Source organism: Loxodonta africana, chromosome Y (genome assembly GCF_030014295.1).
Source record: "Loxodonta africana isolate mLoxAfr1 chromosome Y, mLoxAfr1.hap2, whole genome shotgun sequence".
NCBI lineage: Eukaryota > Metazoa > Chordata > Mammalia > Proboscidea > Elephantidae > Loxodonta > Loxodonta africana.
Genome location: NC_087370.1, coordinates 22,864,301 through 22,883,348, shown reverse-complemented (window position 1 = coordinate 22,883,348; position 19,048 = coordinate 22,864,301). Strand labels below are relative to the sequence as shown.

Below are 19,048 nucleotides of genomic sequence, written 5' to 3'. Positions count from 1 at the left end.
TGTTGACTACTCTGGACTCTTCGAAGACCAGTGGACAACCACTGATGGGTATTCAGCAGTTATTGTGCCGCAGATAGATTTTGGAAATGATGGAAGGCTGTCAGGCAGGAGCTTGTGGGTAAGTTAAGGAAGACTGTGAGGAGGCGTAGACATGGAGATGGGTTCTGAATCAGGTAGATGGTGCAGCGATGTGATGTAGATGTAGATTGTTCAAAGGGCATTCATTGATAGAATGCCCAGAGCTGGGGTTGCAGGGTACAGATCAATGAATGCTACTCATACTTGAATATCAGTGTGGATAACCTGGGCATCTTGTTAAAATATGGATTTTGATTGAGGAATTTTAAGGTGAGGCTGAACAAGCTATTAGTTTGTGCTGGAAGTAATAAGTCTACAAATAAGAATGTGAATTAAAGTTGGTGCTTTTAGAGAAAATAATAAAAAAAAAAGATAACACTGTAAGAAGTGACAGTGGTATAAAGAATATGTGAGGAAGAGAACACTGACTCTGAGACCAAGAAATGAAAGAATAGGAGCCAACCTGGAGGGGAACAGGGTGGAAAGAAATGGGGACAGAGGCGGGAGATGGCTTCTTTGAGAAGACTTTATAATTTTCTGATTTATTTGCTGATCGAATTATTACAAGGTTGAAAAACAAAGTGTTTAGGGATTCTCCTAGATGTCTTAGAACTTTAGGGATTCCTGGTGGTGTGGTTTGAGAACAATGGGAAAAGGAAAAAAATAAAACCTCAAAAGGAAGAAATGTTAGTTGCAAAAGCAAAAAAAAAAAAAAAAAAAAAAATTCCATCATATATTACAATAACTATAAAAGGAATGAAAAAATTTTTTAACAGCAAAATAGGACTTTAATTGCACATAATTAAAAATCAATGAACCATGATGGGTTCATTGACAAAACTTGAAAAACATGTTCTTCCTGAAAGTTCAACCAAGTCAATACCAAATAACTGTGTGTGTGTGTTGATCTATAAGGGATAGAGTTACATAGGTGAACCCACAACTTCAACATTGGACCCCTGACTCCCTGAAGAAAATCAGGTTCAAGTTTTGCAGCCTGGCCAGGCCTGGTTACTTCTCATGTCCTGGGATAGGTAAATTCCTCCATCTGTGACCTTGTTGCAGAAAGAAGAGGCCCATGGAGCTGCCTGAAGAATGCAGGTGTGTGCTCTGGGGATGGAGCCTGTTCTGCCTTCAGTGTAAAGGCCCTCAGGGTGGAGCATTGCCCTGAGCCTGGGAGGAGGCCAAAGACCTGTCACTCCCTGCCTCCTCAACAGTGTTTCCTCTACATCCTTCTTCTATTTCAGGTCTCAGTTGTGTTGCAGGGAGAAGTAGTCCAGTCCAGGCAGCTGGGGACCTCGGGCGACCATCTTGCACATTCCTCAATCACAAGGAAGGATTTCAACTGCTCTGGCTGGTGTGTGGACCAGACATTATTCATCTTCCTCCAGACTGCCCAGTGTGCTGCTTCCACTCCTGTCCCTCTTCCCAAAGTGGCTTCTTGGGCTCAGAGACGACATTCCCTTAGACTTCCAGAAGCTGGAGAAGGAAATGGTGAGTTGTACAGAGAATTGGGTTATCTGTATCATAAGTGGGTGACGCTGGATATGAACTGCTGGGGAGGCAGCTGTGTGCTGCGGGGCTGTGGTTCCTCAGTGAAGAGGAAAGGTGGCAGAGGAGGCCAAGGAACTGAGGCTTAAGAGGCACCCTGAGGCCCTGCTCACTGTCACTGGACCCTTCCCCTCTACATATGTGGCTTTTCAGGATTTAGATGTCCTGGTCACCTTCCTTATGTGACTCTCAGAGCTGGCACCATGGGGCATTAACATCTCCACCCTGGGCTTTGGTGCTCTGTGTTGAATGACAAGAGTCTCCTGATCAGAGTCTGAAGACAGAGCAGCTCTGGCTGTGGAGGCTAAACCCTGCCATCCAGAGCCATCCTTGTCCCATCTCTCTGATGAGTGTTCTTCACCACCCCCTTCCCCCTGACCCTGCCACACCCAGACACTTCACTGGTTTTCCTTCTTTAGAGAACCCAGACTAAGACCATATAGTCTTTATTTTCATGGTCTTTTCTTTCTACTGTGTTTATGCTGCTTTGGGTTTTTTTTTTTTTTTTTGCAGTTTCCCATATTTAGCCTACTTTAATATCCTTTTCTGGATGTAAGTAGTGTATCTGCCCTTTCCTGGACATGAAGGTTAGTAGAGACCTTTGACTCCTGTGCCTCTACGTTAGCCCTTGTTGAAGTCGACAGACAAGCATGTGAAATGTACATGAGTATTTGCAAAGTCATTATAGAGCCCTTACAAGTTTTTGGGATTGAAACTACGATCTTTTTTTCCCTCGTCAAGCCAGGTTTCAGTAGTTAATGTTTTCTAATACGAGTATCTTGTATTCTGTGCTAACTTATTAAAAATAAATATCCTTGCGTTACTTGCAGCTTATCCCTTACTCTGCTGCATTTTATTTAGAATGTATCACCACATGACAGTATGTATTTATGTTTATATACATATACAGATATACTAGTACATACATAAAATACAGTCCACACTCAAAAAACTGATGATCCGTGTTCACCTGGATATTTCTGTTTGGTTCACTGCTATACCTGCTTTCCTAATATGAAGCCAGCTCAGTGTCATATGACCTAAATCAGTTTTAGTAAATGAAGGTAGTGACAGTTCACGGTCTGGGGGAAAGGGATTTTCCAGGAGAAGTAGCTCTGAGTTGTGTGAATTGAATAGGATGTTTCTTTTGTCTCCTCTCCCTATTATCCAGCAGGGGTCTAGATCATCCGTAGTGTTATTGGAGAATAACAGCCAGAATAAGAGCAAAAGTGTATGCATTTGAATAGAAATGGGGGTGTCAGGAACTTAGGCTTCAAAAGTAAATTGACTTACCTTCTCACTCTGGCTCAGCAACGTTCATGTGGGCAGCATTGAGTGTATGATTGATTAGCTCTACTCAGTTATGAAGTGCCTTACGAGAGTCATGTGTTATAAATGAACAGTGTGTTGAAAACTTTTTGCAAACCCTTTCATAAATCGTAGTTGCTCAATACATGGAACATTTTATCATTATCCTATTGTGTAATGAACATTAGCATTTTGATGACTTTAAAATATATAATCTGGCCACTGCTGTGGAGGAGACTTGGATTTTGGCTCTAGCTCAAAGTTTGTTGTAACCCCATCATTCCAGGATTGATTAGAGGTGACATAGACGGCTCAATTCACTACTTCTCTGACAAGAGGAGTCTTCTTACTCTAAAGCTGCCCTGTTTTAGTAATGAAAGTGTTCTTTAGCAGACTCTACTCACGACATGAAGAATCCAGTTCATTGGTGCTGCGTCACAGAGGTCACCCTTAGAGACCAGGGAATTCCAGTGATCAGCGTTCAGGCAGTCATGGTTATGTGCCTCCCATGGTCTGCTAATACAAGAGAATTTTGGGGTGGAGCCTCTAAAGGGCTGGAGTTTCCCCCCTGTTTCCTAGACTTCATGAGCAGTTTAACAGATAAAATGTCTCCACTTCAACTGACATACAAAATAAATTTTTTAATGGAAAAAATGACATATTACATTTCCAGTTCTACCATATTTATATGTATAGCTTGATGACATTGATTATGTTTATCGTGTTGTGCAGTCCTTTCAAAATGGAAATGGCATCCTCTTGGTCATAATACTCAAGGTCATGGTGTTCTTGTCTCTGCAGAGGTTGTACTCTTTGTCATCTTATACCAGTAGACTTTTATTTATTTATTTATTTGTTGTGCTTTAGGTAAAAGTTTACAGATCAAGTCTCTCTCATACAAAAAGCCATACACACCCCACCGTGTACTTCCGGCTGCTCTCCCCTTAATGAGACAGCACATTCCTCCTCTCCACACTGTACATCAGTAGACTGTTTTTGTGTGAGGGTGTATGAGTTTTTGTTTGTTGAGGGGAGCAGTCAGTAATAACTGGTGTACCATTGCATCACATCTTGAAATTTGAGAATTGTGGAACAATTTGGACTCTCCTATTTCTTGTCTCAACTGAGCTCTTTGTAAGTTTTTTTTTAACTTTCGCCTGGCTTTATGAAAGAGACCAAGAGGATGAAAAAACAACTGATTTTTTGAAAAATAGGTGACTGACATGTAAAAATTCAGTTTTCCAAAAGAGTCTTTTTTCAGCCAGTAGATCTGTCACCTCCTGATCTCCTGGAGTTTTAAGAAAATGTAACCAACTCAGGGCCTTGGGTTACCAGTTTATTTGTGTGGACACTTGGTCCTCCCATGGCTGTGAGGGACAAAAGTAAAAATGCCGTTCTACGTTTCCCAGTTGCTAATAACTCCTCCTGCCTTAATCAGTGCTTTATGGGTTGTTGAGTGTTCCAGTGGGTCTTATGGAAGAAGGTGTAATAGTTTGTTCACAAGGAAGTGATAATGTGAATGAGAGCATTTCTCTAATTTCTGTTGTGGTTCCTAACTGTTCTAGACCATAAAGAGAGAGGAATAAGATGGTAATTGGTTTCAGTTAAACTGTGGAGAGATTTTTTTAGGGTGATGAAAGTCTGTGAGCCAAGATGCAATCAGTGAAGAAGTGAATGTAGTTAGTGAAGGGACAGGACTGATAGCTATACCCTAGGGTAGACCTGGGTAGAACACAGAACCTAGTATCAAATCCCCATGAATTCTCAGTTATCCGAGGCTGTCAGCCTCGCCCGTCATACTTGTATACATTGGAGAACATGGTACCTTGCTGACCCATAATGTGTGGAATGTTTTAGGACTCAGTGGTCATTGAGGATGTGGCTGTGGTCTTTAGCCATGAAGAGTGGGCTTTGCTGGATCTTGCTAAGAGGAAACTCTACAGAGATGTGATGATGGAAACTCTCAAAAACCTGGCCTTAGTAGGTAAGAATGGCATCATTTTCTGTTTTTTTTTATTTTTTATTCTTTAGCAAACAAAAATACTTAATTCATCAACTTTGTCCCAGTATTGCAGCTGAGCAATGGGAGTAAATTGTGAAACAAAACAGGAATGATCCCTTAGTGTATGGAGCTCACATACCAGGGCTTCCCCTTGAACATAAAAGCTCTGTGTATTAAAGTGAATTTTCGTTTTTCTTGTGATTTAAAGCCCTGAGGATCTTTTAAGTGTTGTAACTGCAAGTATTGGCTTCAGGGGTCCCTTTGGGTCACTGAGAGGTTTGTGGTTTGGGACCTTGTAGAGAGTTTTACCATGTTTGTTACAAGTTTGACAGAATTATTTTGTTGTTAGTAAACTGACACCTGTCCATCTTCAGAGACCATTACGAGCCAAGTATTGGGTTGGTCTGTGTCTAGGAGATGCTCATTGCTCTTCACTGTCCTCCCTCATGATACGGATTTCTCCATGAGCACCATGTGTGCTCTACCTATTTGTTTTCGCAGAAAAGCAAGGCAAAGATCTGAGGACAGTGGAGTAAGCCTTAGGACTCATCCAGGGCCACTGTGTTGGGAAGCACCAGGACAGCAAGAACTCTCTGAAGGACCAGGCTTGCATGGAAGGAATTACACTTGAATTAGTCAGCTAGAAAAAAGTCTCTTTTAGGTTGAGATACAACTTTGCTGATACCTGAGCTTACCTTTCTGACTGTAGCAATTCTCTCACACCTGTGATTGTATAGACCCTTTTTCTCTTTTAATATTCCAAATGTACTGTGTCCAATGTCTTCTTAGCTCTCTTAATAACACCTGTTTATGTCACCATCACTCTCAATCCCTGGTCTTAGTTATCTAGCAGAAATACCACAAGTTAGATGGCTTTAACAAATGGTCATTTATTCTCTCGTAGCTTGGGAAGGTAGGAGTTCGAATTCCAGGTGCCAGCTCTAGGGGAATGCTTTCTGTCTAGCAGCTCTGGGGAAGGTCGTTGTATCCTTTCAACATCGGTGGGCCCCACATTCCTTAGAGATCTGCATGTGTTCTGGCATCAATCTTACCCTGGGTCTAGGAGGTGCAGGGACCCCGGGTCCACAGGATGTGCTCCGCTCCCAGCTCTTCTTTCTTGCTGGTAGTCGGGTTCCCCCCACAGTTGTTCGTTTATCTCCACATTTATCTCTTATAAGATAAAAGGTATAACTGGATAAAGGGTGGTGTATCCCTTCCTAATCCTCATTATCGTAACCTTATCATGCTTCAGTAACATAGCTCACTCCAAATACAACTGTAAGCACAGGCTTAGAAGCTAGGATTTACAACATGGAATTCCAACAAATCAGAAAAAGGAGGAAAGCCACGATACTGGGAATCACGGCCTAAGTTGACATGAATTTTGGGTGGACACTAGTCAATCCACAACAGTCCTTTCAGAATTTTTTCCTAATTAATTGCTTTTTGACCGGTACCAAAGTGCTCAGAGAAATGTTGCTAAGCCTTTCTTTGTTCACTACAGATTTTTTACCCTTAATTCCTTTTTTTTTGTTTGTTTTATATGGTGAACCTCAACTTTAATTATTGGGTCAGCTTTGCGAAACCTTAATGATGGAGAAAAGTTATCCAGTGAAAATATAATTGTGTGGTTCGTGAAGGGTAACATCTGGTCCTGTATGCTAGGAGAAATCTCTGAATCACATGGCTATAAAGATCTGCCTAAAAACAAGGGGAGTCATTGGAGGTGAGTATCATTGAAACAACAGAAAACACTGCCTCAGGAATAAATTCTAATGTGTCCTGCCATTAAAATACACACATATATACTTAAGTATGTATACCACGGCTCCTGAAACCTGCAGGATCTGTGAAAGAGATTGGATTTTGGCAGTACTGTGGAGAGCAATACATCTTTAAAGTGGTGCGTTCATTCCTCAGCTTTGAGCAGGGCACTATTGTTTGTTTCCTACTTGGGTAAAAATCCGATGAGCAACAGATTTGGTGGTTCTGCTGTGCCTACACTGCCCTAGGTTACATTGGCAATTGCTGAACTGTTAGGAGCTTGTTCGAAGCCTTGATATATACTAAAATGTATCTGTACGGTGTATACATATATTTGTTTACATATACAAATTTAGTTGTAGAATTAGGAATTCAGAGTTCTTACAGTACACTTTCATAAATATGAGTCAGATGTCAAGAGTTATCTAAAATCCTCATATTATAGAAAAACAATGTCAGTAACAGTAGTATCTCTGCTAGACGTTAACCTATGAAACATGAGACAAGTCAGGGCAAAAGCCACGCATGTGTTCGGTAATGGTGAAATGGAAACATTTATCTCCAAGAGCATGTTGTTTACTTTTAACAGAAGTCATACAGTGGGGAATCTCTGTAAAATTGATGAATGGAAACAGTGTGGGAAAACCTTCTGCGGGATTCCAAATCTTACTGTTGTAAAAAGAAATCCTCCAGAATTAAACCCTTTTGGATGCTGTGAGTGTGGAAAAGCCTTCATGGATCACCCATCACACGAGCATTACATCAGATCTCACACTGGATGCAGTACATGTCATTGTAGGGACCATGAAGATGCCTGCTATTGTCCCTCTGACCTGACTTCTATTAGAACTCTTAATGGAAAGAAACCCTATACGTGCAAAGTATGTGGAAAGGACTTCATTTATTTCTCAACCCTTAAGAATCCTGTGGCAACATTCACTGGGGAGAAACACTATGAATGTAACGAATGTGGGGAAGGTTTCTATCATTTCTCATCTTTTGGGGCAGGTGTGAGAGGTCATAATCATGAATGTAAAGAATGTTGTAAAAGCTATACTAGTCCTTCATTTCTCATTTTACATAAAAAACTTTTTAATGTAGATAATCTTTATGAATGTAAGGAATGTGGGAGTGCCTTTAGTGGTTCCTCGGCCCTCACTAAACATGAAAGAACTCACAGTGGAGAGGGGCCTTATGAATGTATGCAGTGTGGTAAAGCCATTAGTCATTCCATAGGCCTCGCTAACCATTTAAGAACTTACAGTGGAGAGAGGTCTTACGTATGTAAGGAATGTGGGAAAGTCTTTATTTATAACTCAGCCCTCACTGTACGTAACAGAACTCACAGTGGAGAGAAACCTTATGAATGTATCGAATGTCAGAAGGTCTTTAGTTATTCGTCAAGCATCACAAGACATATAAAGACTCACAGTGGAGAAAGGCCCTATGAATGTAAGGAATGTGGGAAAGCCTTTGGGGCGGCCTCAACCCTTACGCAGCATGTAAGAATTCATAGTGGAGAGAGACCTTTTAAATGTAAGGATTGTGGGAAAGCCTTTAATCGGGCCTCATCCCTCAGTAGACATACAAGAACTCACAGTGGAGAGAGGCCTTATAAATGCAAGGAATGTGGGAAAGCCTGTAGTCAGTCTTCAAACCTCACTATCCACATGAAAGTTCACACTGGAGAGAGGCCTTATGAATGTAAGGAATGTGGGAAAGCCTTTACTCAATCCTCACACCTCACTTCACATATAAAAATTCACAAGGGAGAGAAACCTTATGAATGTAAGGAATGCGGGAAAGCCTTTCGCCAATACTCGCAGCTCACAACGCACATAAAAATTCACAGGGGAGAGAGGAGTTTTGAATGTAAGGAATGCGGGAAAGCGTTTAGTGGTTCCTCGGCCCTCGGGAGACATGTAAGAACAGTGGAGAGAGGCCGGATGAATGTAAGGAATGTGGGAAAGCCTTTAATCAGGCCTCACCCCTCAGTAGATGTATAAGAACTCACAGTGGAGCAAAGCCTTACGAATGTTCCGAATGTGGGAAGCCTTTAGGTGTTCCTCAAACCTCATGCTACATAAAAACTCAAAGTGAAGAGAGACCTTATGAACGCAAGGAATGTGGTAAAACCTTTACTTGCTCGCATTCTGTCTCTGAACACTTACAAGCTCACAGTGGAGAGAGGTACTATGAATGTAAGCAATGTGGGATAGCCTTTAGTTATTATTCAGCCCTAATAACGTGTAAAGGAAACCCTGGTGGCATAGCAGTTAAAGGCTATGGCTGCTAAGCAAAAGGTCATAAGTTCAGACCCACCAGGCACTCCTTAGAAACTATGGGCCAGTTCTGCCGTGTCCTATAGGGTCACTATGAGTTGGAATCGACTTGACGGCAACGGGTTTGGGTTTCTTTTTTTTAATAATGTGTAAAAGAGCTCACAGTGGACAAAAAACATAATGTAAGGAAGGTCAAACGTCTTTCAGCAGTCCTTACAGCTCGCTACACATAAACCCGCCCACTCTCGTCAAGTCGATCCGACTCATAGCAACCCTATAGGACAGAGTAGAACTGCTCCATAGAGTTTCCAAGGAGTGCCTGGTGGATTCGAACTGCCGACCTTTTGGTTAGCAGCCATATGACTTAACCACTCCACCACCAGGGTTTCCTCACTACACATAGAAGAACTCAAATTGGGGAGGACTCTTGAATGTAAGGAGTGTAGGAAAGCCATTAGTTATACTTCACAACTCACTTTGCATGTAGGAACTCAACACTGGAGAGACTGCTGCTTTTCAAAAGTGGGATGTTTCATCCTTTCTGGTGTAATTACAAACAGCAAATTTCTGAAAGTCTGTGATTAAAGAACAAAATTTCTCAGTGAGTAAGGAAGCAATACTAACTCAGAAGAGATGTCAGTGCTGCTTTGTGCCTTTGAGAGAGATGACAGTTTCATTGTAGCTGGAGGATAGTCTCATCAGATCCTAACCTTTCTTAAATAGAGCCTTTGGCTATCCCAAATAAAGCTGCAGGGAATAGACTGGAGTGAATGTGGTATTATGTCTTTTAATGTTTGGATATTATTTTGCATACAATTAAATACACTCATTTCATATTTGGTTTAAGAGTGTTTTCATGTTTCAGTATTTCCTTGGTTTCTCTCCTATCATAAAGTTGTGTTTTATGCTTTATAATTAAGTTTCTTATGGGGTGATACTTTGAGACCGTGCAAATATTGTTTTTCGTCATACTTTACTAATTTTAGTATCCATTGATAATTATTACCTGTAATTATTATTTTGGTGTTTGTCAAATGGTATTTTCTGTTCCAATCATTTCTTCTATATTTATTAATTGGGATTTTGGAATTAATACCTTTCCCCTCTCTCTCCTTTATTTTATTAAATTGTTTATAACAGTACAGAGAGTCCCAGGATTACAAACGGGTTTCATTCCTAAGCCTGTCTTTATGTCAAATTTGTACCTGAGTCACCGTTAGGGATTGAATCACGTTCCCCCAAAATGTGTTAAGTTCAATATACCATGATTCCAGGTATTGTGTGGTTGTCCTCTATTTTTGTGATCTGATGTAATTATCCTCCTTTTTGCGATGTGTTGTAAATCCTAACTTCTGTGCTTGTGGTTATGGTCCCATTTGGGTGTGAATTTTCCCTTATGATAATGAGGCAGGATATGGGTGGGATGTATCTGGAGTCACCTTCTTACTAGAGGGTTTGACTCAAATAATCACTCTCAACTTCATTCACCACCGTTACGAGCGTTATTCAAGTCATGCCCTTACTTCAGTCAGACATCTTACCTTACAAGAGATTAAAGCATAGAGAAGCAAGCAGAGATGGGGATGTCACCACCACCAAGAAAGAAGAGCTGGGAGCACAGCACTTCCTTTGGATCCAACATCTCTGAGCTGAGAACCTCCTAGACCCAGGAGACAGAGAGTTGTAACGTCACAGGAGTACAAGATGGCGAATAGTGGCTGCAGAGAAGTAGCAGCAGGAGATGGGCAAGAGAAGGTGCAGTGGGTATGCCAACCCAAGGAACGAGAAAGCTTAATGCCTTTGGGCTGAGGCTGTCTGCAAGAGTGGAGTGTCCTTGGGCACTTACCAGTGCAGCTAAAGGGCTTTGTAACACTTGCCTGAGGCATGGAGAGGCCAAGACAGACCTAGTGGCCAAGGGTTTAGAGAGAGAGAGAGAGGCCTGCCTGTGGGCATGACTGAGAAGCTGTCTTGACTGAAGAACTATCCTGAGCTATTTCTGATCTTGACTTGTAAGCTGTTGTGCCAAGACATGTGGACAGCTTCAAGGAACACTGGGTCCAGAGATGCTAAAGAGAGACAGGGACCTTACCCCTGAGTCAGCAGAGAGGGAGAATTTTTCCTGGAGCTGGCACCCTGAACTTGGGCTTCTGTCCTTCTAAACTGTGAGAGTATAAATTTCTGTGTGTTAAAGCCATCCACTCGTGGTGTTTCTATTATAGGAGCAGTAGATAAGTAAGACACAACAATTAAATGTGGTTCATATCTAACATCAGTTTGCCAAATGTTTATAGGTAGTATATTGTATACCTTTCTATGTATAAAAGTATTAAGGAAACACTTCAAGGTACTGGAAAACATCCTTACCATAATAATACAATAATAAGAATCATGTTTTGATGTGCATTGTGGGGGCATTCGGTGTGCTTACAGCTGTTGGTCCCTCAAAGTGGAAAGAGCTAGGAAGTAGACGTGTGAGTATGCATACACAAAGATATGTATTTATACTGTTTCCTATATGGATCTGTATATATTTAATAACGGCAAGGTCATAGCCACGTCTCTGATTCCATTCCAACACCCCAGGGCTCATTTTAGTCTTTTCCCTTGCTTGATATACCGCTGTTTTCCTGAGTAGTAATACTCCTGGCTGTCATTATCCACAATACGTTATTTGCTAAATCTGAGAATATACATAAAGCAGTTTCAGAGCAGCTGTCTGTGAGGTGATGAACCACCTGGCAGAAAGCAGTTGGCTTTGATCAATGTTACTGAGAGATTTTGCAGCTGAGGCTCATGAGTGAGGGCAGGTAGGATCAGAGTACCACCTGGTGACCTGATGCTAATCTTTGGAGGCGTAATTTAGCTTTCATGTGGGACTGGCCAGTAAAAGCACAGAAGTCAGAGGCTTAAGGAACCTTTGAGGTTGGTGAGAAACATCCATCCATGTGGAGGGTAGCACGACCTAGGGACATGGCAGCTCTGCACCGGGACCTTCCCAGACCTTGCCTCAAGCATCTCTTTATTTGTGTCCGTTTTTGTTATATGTAAGCCATTATTGTAAGAATGGTCTTTTTGTGGCTTCAGTGAGTCGCTCCAGTGAATTATTGAGCCAAAAGGAGGTTTAGAATTAAGGAGGTGGGGGGACCCTGATCTTCAGGCTGGTGTTCTAAAGGAGTTAGAGTGAACCCTCAGACTTTTAGCCAGTAGATCAGAAGCTGGGAGTCGTTCAAACTTTGAGACTTGAATCTGGTGTCGTCTTGTTTTAACTTGTGAGGTCTGGCCTAAATCCAGGTGGCTAGAGTCGGGGAGAATCCTTTGTGGGTGGCTGGTGTCAAAACTAAACAAGGACAGGAATATGAGGTTTCCACAGGACACAGTTGGCATATAAAAGGGAATTTCTTAGTCCTCTTGGCATAGATAGTAATTAGTTGAAGCCATTAAGTTCCACCTGATCCTAAAACTGGTATTTCAAGTACTGTATTGCATGATTGGTGGAATTTTAGTGAAGTTTGAAAAATGGATTGAGCCAGAGTTATAGTAAGGACTGAAGGAGTACTTTTAGTGAATGAGTGAATAGATAATACGTTTAGAGGCAGTCAGGCAAGGACTTCCTCAATTTCTAGCCTCTCCCTACAAAAGTTCCAGCTCCAGACCCATCCACACCTCCATACTCTGCATCTCAGTGAAAACCTTGGCCCTCTCCATTAGCTCCAGGTCCCCTCCCTTCTTTTCTGATCCATCATACCTTCAGTCATTTACTGTCTCCAGCATGTTCAGTACCTCCTGTCTCCTGACTGTTTGTCCTTAGTATCAAATCTCACCAGGGTAATTGAACCTTGTGTAACTGTCTTTTATGATCATCTTTCATATTCATGTTTTAGCTTCTTTGAAAAGGTGCTAAAGCCACACGTTCTTGGCATCAAGCACCAACCCAATCAACTCTCACATGTCCACATCTCCAGCAGAGATCTCCTTCTCAGGCTTTAGCCTCAAATATCCTGTAATCATTACAGTAGGCTCCAAGAAGTTTGTCTTCTCATACTTGGATCCTTTAGCCACTTCACTACTGCCAGCAGAAGGTTGGTTTTTAAATTCGCTTGTAATTAGATCCCTATCCTGCTTAACATCTGTATTTCCACCTCACCTGTCTAAACTGCATTTCCCTCTCTGTTTCTGTAGTTTTACGTCAAGACTCTTCTGTAAGGCCACCACCTCTAGGAATCCTTCTGTACCGTCCCGAATTGCCCTTTCTCAGTACTATTCTGATCCTCTTCTTTGGCCCCTAGTGTAGCGTTGATTGGAGCCCTTGTGTTGGCAGTAGTGGAGTCCTGGTAATGCAGTGGTTAAAAGCTCGGCTGCTAACCAAAAGGTCGGCAGTTTGAATCGACCAGCTGCTCCTTGGAAGTGCTATGGGGCAGCTCTACCCTGTTCTATAGAGTCGTTACAAGTTGGAATTTACTCGACAGCAATGGGTTTGGTTTTGGTTTGGCTGCAGTGGTTAAAGTTCTCAGCTGGTAACCAAAATGTTGGCAGTTCAGACTCACCAGTCCCAGGAGAAAGAGGTGGTAGTCTGCTTCTGTAAAGATTTACAACCTTGGAAATCCTGTGGGGTCCATAGTAGTCAGAGTAGGCTGGATGGCATTGGGTTTTTAGCACTGATTATGCTCATTCTCACTCACTGCCTTGGTTATCTACTGCTACTATAAGAGAAATGCCACAAGTCGATGGCTTCAACACAGAGAAATTTATTTTCTCACAGTCCAGCAGAAGTCCGAATTTAGGGTGCCAGCTCCAGGGAAAGGCTTTCTCTTTCATTCGGCTCTGGAGGAAAGTCCTTGTGATCCATCAGTCTTCCCTTGGACAGGAGGCATCTCAGAACAGGAACCTAAGGTCCAAAAGACGAGCTCTGCTCCTGGCACTGTTTTCTTGGTCATATAAGGTCCCCCTTGTATGCTTGCTTCCCTTTCCTTTTTATCTGTTGAAAAATAAAATGTGCAGGCCACACCCCAGGGAAACTTCCCTTACATTGGATCAGGGATGTGACCTGGGTAAGGATGTTACAATCCCACCCTAATCTTCTTTAACATAAAATCACAATTACATAATGGAGGACAACCACACGATACTGGGAATCATGGCCTGGCCAAATTGATACACACATTTTTGGGGGGACATAATTCAGTCCATGACACTATCTTGGGATAGAGCTTATGCTTGCTTGCCTGTGCTTCTCTCTGTGCCTGTCACTCTGAAGGTCCTCGAACGCTTGAAGCAATGAATGGATGGGTGAACTAATGACACATTGGGTTTGTATCACCAGCACGGAGACCAGGGCCTGTGACAGAGCACAAAGTCTTTTAATGAATGTGGGATGGGTGAAAAAAACATGATGATGAGATGGAATTTTCCGATGACTGGTACGTGGAATCAAAGAGCGGTCCTGCAGGCAACCGCTAGATGTGTTTCTCAGAACTAGAAAGTATCTTCTTTTGTTTGTTTTCTTTCTTATATGGGGAGCCCTCATCTACACCACAATTCCTGAATAGTTTCAGAAACACGGACCATGAGATGGACATGAATGCAGCCTGGATCCGATTAAAATGTTAAAGATGTCTTTTTGGATAAAGAAAATTCTAGAAAGACCATGGTAGGATCCTTCGTGCCATCATGGTTGACTCTTGTCAGATGGCTAACATTTTCTAAAAGCAAGTAATTCAACATAATAGGATCTCTTGTTCTTTAAATGTTATATTCTTTGAGCAGACTGCCTTATCTAGATATCTCCCCCATCACACCTATATCTGCCTCCTGGGCACACAATAAATGTAAACCCTTTTCCCTATAAAAACTGTTGCCATCAAGTTGATTCCAACTCAGCGACACTACAAGACAGAGTAGAACTGCCCTATAGGGTTTCCAAGGAGCTGCTGGTGAAATTTGAACTGCTGACCTTTTGGTTAGCAGCCAAGCTCTTAACCACTACACCACCAGGGCTCCCTTTTCCATAGGAAAGTCTTATAAAATAATCAGATATTCTCCAGGGCTTACATTGTCTAGGCAATGGGTATAGAGTATAGAAAACAGAAGTCCCCACAATCCAGTAATAGAGACGGAATACAATGAAATAACATAATCATGGAACATATCAGATGGCAACAAGCACTAGGAAGAAAAAGTGGAAAAGGGAGTGAATAGGGGTTGCTATTTTTTGCTAGATGTTTAGGCGAGATGAGCAGACAAGGCGACGTGAACAGAGGCCTGAAGGATGAGGATGCAGAAGACGAAGATATCTGGGGAACTGTGTGCCATTGAGGGAACAGACAATGCAAAGTCCCTGAGGATGGGGCTTTCAAATTTTCAAGGCTATCGAGGAGGCCAATGTGGTGAGAGGAATGTCGAAGAAGGAGAGTTATAAGAGATGGTGTTAGAGAAAGGGCCACGTGAACTAGAGACTACATCAGCCTGAGACCAGAACTAGATGCTGCCCGGCTACAACCTATGACTGTCCTGACAGGGAACACAACAGAGAACCCCTGAGGGAGCAGGAGAGCAGTGGGATGCAGACCCCAAATTCTCGTAAAAAGACCAGACTTAATGGCCTGAGACTAGAAGAACCCCAGTGGTCATGGCCCCCAGACCCTCTGTTGGACCAGGACGGGAACCATTCCCAAAGCCAACTCTTCAGACATGGATTGAACTGGACAATGGGTTGGAGAGGGATGCTGGTGAGGAGTGAGCTTCTTGGATCAGGTAAACACAAGACTATGTTGGCATCTCCTGTCTGGAGAGGAGATGAGAGGGTGGAGGGGCTAGAAGCTGGCAAAATGGACACGAAAAGAGAGAGTGGAGGGAGAGAGCGGGCTGTCTCATTAGGGGGAGAGTAATTGGGAGTGTGTAGCAAGGTGTGTATGGGTTTTTGTGTGAGAGACGGACTTGATTTGTAAACTTTCGCTTAAAGCACAATAAAAATTATTAAAAAAAGAGCTATTAAACATTTTAAATAAAATTGAACCCCCCCCCCGCCCCAAAAAAAGAGATGCTATTAGAAAATGTTGAAGAAAAAGGTGGCCTGGCTATTGAAACTTCAGGACGCAGGTGTACTTTTCCCACTAGCTGTACTTTATCAATCTGGCTACAGCGGTGTCCCATGAATGGAGTTGGGTCCTCTCCTTCCATTTGGTTAGTTTTTGAGTTTCTGTGTTCTAGGAGACATCTTTTTGAATATATGAGCCCAGGTTCCCTTTGTCTGAAGCCCGCTCATGCCAAGCATAGTGCACACACACACCCAGCACACCATGGGTTCCTGGGGCTCTGTGAGTACTGTGCTCTTCCCACCTCCAGCCACACAGATTAGGTCAGGATTGGACACATCAGAAGCTGACAACATCAGATTGTTTTTATTCTAAAGAATGTAGGAATGGTGTCCAGATGTTCCAGTCAGGAAGCCTTGCATGGACATGTAAACCTGGGCTTATTCTGATACGGTCGTTTTTTACTCTCTGTTTAAAGAAACGTAAAAATATGTTCAGTAAACAAAGAGAAAGCGATGTATTATACATGTGGGAAAATATAAAACCTCAGTCTCTGAAACACTGATGAAGAGAGAGGTTCCTTAGTTCTGATGGCATTCCAACTATAGTTATATACCCAGGAAAACTACTAAAAGGGCAAAAATTAGTTTATCCAAAAGACAAAAGGAGTGATAACTTTACAGTGTCAAGACACTTTGAAGGCTGAACACCCCAAGAGAAAAATGAGCAAAGGTAATTAGCCAACAATTCACAAAAGATTCAGTGCTAAGTACAACCAAAGTGAGTGTCATGGGTTGAATTGTGTCCCCCCAAAATGTCTGTCAACTGGGCTATGTCATGACTCCCTTGTATGATTGACTACCATTTTATCTTCTGCTGTGGCTTCCTATATGTTGTAAATCCTATCACTATGATGTAATAAGATGGATTAGCAGCAGTTATATCGATGAGGTCTACAAGATTAGGTTGTGTCTTAAGCCAATCTCTTTTGAGGTAAACGAAAGAGAGAAGCAGGCAGAGAAACGGGGACCTCATACCACCGGGAAAGCAGTGTCAGGAGCAGAGCATGCATCCTTTGGACCTGAGATTCCTGCGCTGAGATGCTCTCACACCGATGGAAGACTGATAACAAGGACCTTCCTCCAGAGCCGACAGAGAGAGAAAGCCTTCCCCTGGAGCCAGCGCCCTGAATTCGGACGTCTAGCATGCTGGACTGTGAGAGAATAACCTTCTGTTTGTTACAGCCACCCACTTGTGGTAGTTCTGTTAGAGCAGCAGTAGATGACCAAGACAGTGAGGAATTGTTACGTGAGATGGTAGGAGACCCTAAATGATACTAAATGCAAAACTTCTATAATCCCAGAAATCTAAATTTGCCTCTCATATCGAATACATATTGGCTGTTTGTACTTGGACAGAGAGCAGAAACATTCTGATTTTTCATGTCTTTCACTCTGTAATAGGGTTAGTGTTATCCATCTTCCTAGATAGTTGACAGATTTAATACATATATAAAAGCTGACCAAAATTCCTTCTTGTTGGACAATAAATGATTTTTTTTTTTTTCTTTAAGGACTGATATTTTGAAAGTAGATAACCAGGCCTTTCTGGGTGAATTTAAACTGCAAGCCTTTCAGTTACTAGTCATGTGCTTAACCGTTCGTGCCACTTGGGGACCCTTTACAAGAAAATCAAACAGTACTGGAATCATGGCCTAACCAAGTTGATACAGACATTTTTTGGGGGACATGATTCAATCCATATCACCCTTAAAGAATTCCTATTAGTATTAGGAGCAATTCACTATTCTCAGTGTGGCCTATTCAATCTTTGACGATCTAGTCCCTAAAAGTTCAGCTCATCTCTTGCTACTTCCTCCCTCACTCTTTGGGCTACGGTCATAATGACTCTTCAGATACCCTGTTCTGTCCACAGTTGTGTTCATCTTAAATTGTCTCCTCTTCCCAACCCCCGCTGTCCAAGTACATTTTACTTATCCTTCAGGTTTCTGATCAAATGTAACTTCCTCAGAAATTATACTCATGAGCCATTACTATGCTTCCAACATCTCGGATTTTCATTATAGTCCTTGTTTCATTTCCACTTACGTAATCAGTTGTGCAGTTACTCCTTGAAGGAGGAGTTTCCAAATGGTGTATAGGCATTTCATGGCCCACACAGTATTTCTTTAAAAAATTAATCTTGAAGAACTTTTGTTAGTTCATCCACTTTTTGGTTTGTCACACATTCCACCAATCCATGTTATTTTACAAACAGGTCTGTTTCCTGTCTCCTATAGGCCTCTGCATCTTTGACCTATCTCTTTCACAAAACTACAAGCTACATTAGAGTAAGGATGGTTCTTGTCTTCCATAGAGTTACACATCACAAAAAGTTAACTATATTATATGCAAATTTAAAAAATCTTCCTGAATATTTGCAAATCAGACTGATAGTTGAATCTAACTGTATAACACATGTATGACATTATCTCAAGGACAGACAGCAGAGAATTATTTTCAATCCTTGACAGCTAATACAGTTTGCTTTACTGGGTTTTTGGACTTGTTTGGTGTCCATTATTCCCCTTTCCCTCCAATTTCATCCATATGTAATGCAAATGTCTAACTTGGGTCTGTTCCACCATCGTGCTTTGGAATCAGGTAACTGGTAGTCTAGATTTCATAGGCTCACTGGTGAAGAGGTATTTTGCCCCAGGATGGAATACACCCCATATTTGATTTAAATGATTCAGGAGATAAGATTTTGGACTTGGAGTTGGTTTAAGACTTTTGGGATGATGTGATGGAATGTTTTGAGTGTGTCAAAAACATATATTTGGGGGCTCAAAAGGGTAGAATATTATGGATTATATTGTGTCTCCCCCCAGAAAAATATGTTATAAATCCTAATTTCTATGTCTGTGGTTATAATCCCATTTGGAGATGGGTTGTCTTCTTTATTTTAATGTGCTAGGATTAATGTGAGATCTGCCTTTGGTCAGTTTCTTTTGAGATATAAAAGAATAAGCA

General features: G+C 41.8%; 1 protein-coding gene across 2 annotated transcripts in view; it reads left to right on the top strand.

Moving 5' to 3' along the window:
* The window catches only part of LOC135229045 (zinc finger protein 345-like), a 29,301-nt gene extending 11,773 nt beyond the window's left edge, over positions 1–17,528 (top strand). The window contains exons 1-5 of one of the 2 annotated variants that reach the window (XM_064278792.1): positions 815–1,179; positions 1,326–1,572; positions 4,795–4,921; positions 6,515–6,665; positions 7,293–17,528. In XM_064278792.1, coding sequence (XP_064134862.1) covers positions 1,570–1,572; positions 4,795–4,921; positions 6,515–6,665; positions 7,293–8,709 — 1,698 coding nt within the window. In that variant the 5' untranslated portion in view covers positions 815–1,179; positions 1,326–1,569 and the 3' untranslated portion in view covers positions 8,710–17,528. Of the gene's footprint in view, positions 1–814; positions 1,180–1,325; positions 1,573–4,794; positions 4,922–6,514; positions 6,666–7,292 lie in introns of those variants that run through there. The other variant, XM_064278790.1, reaches the window with a different exon arrangement.
* The last annotated feature ends 1,520 nt before the right edge of the window (positions 17,529–19,048 follow it).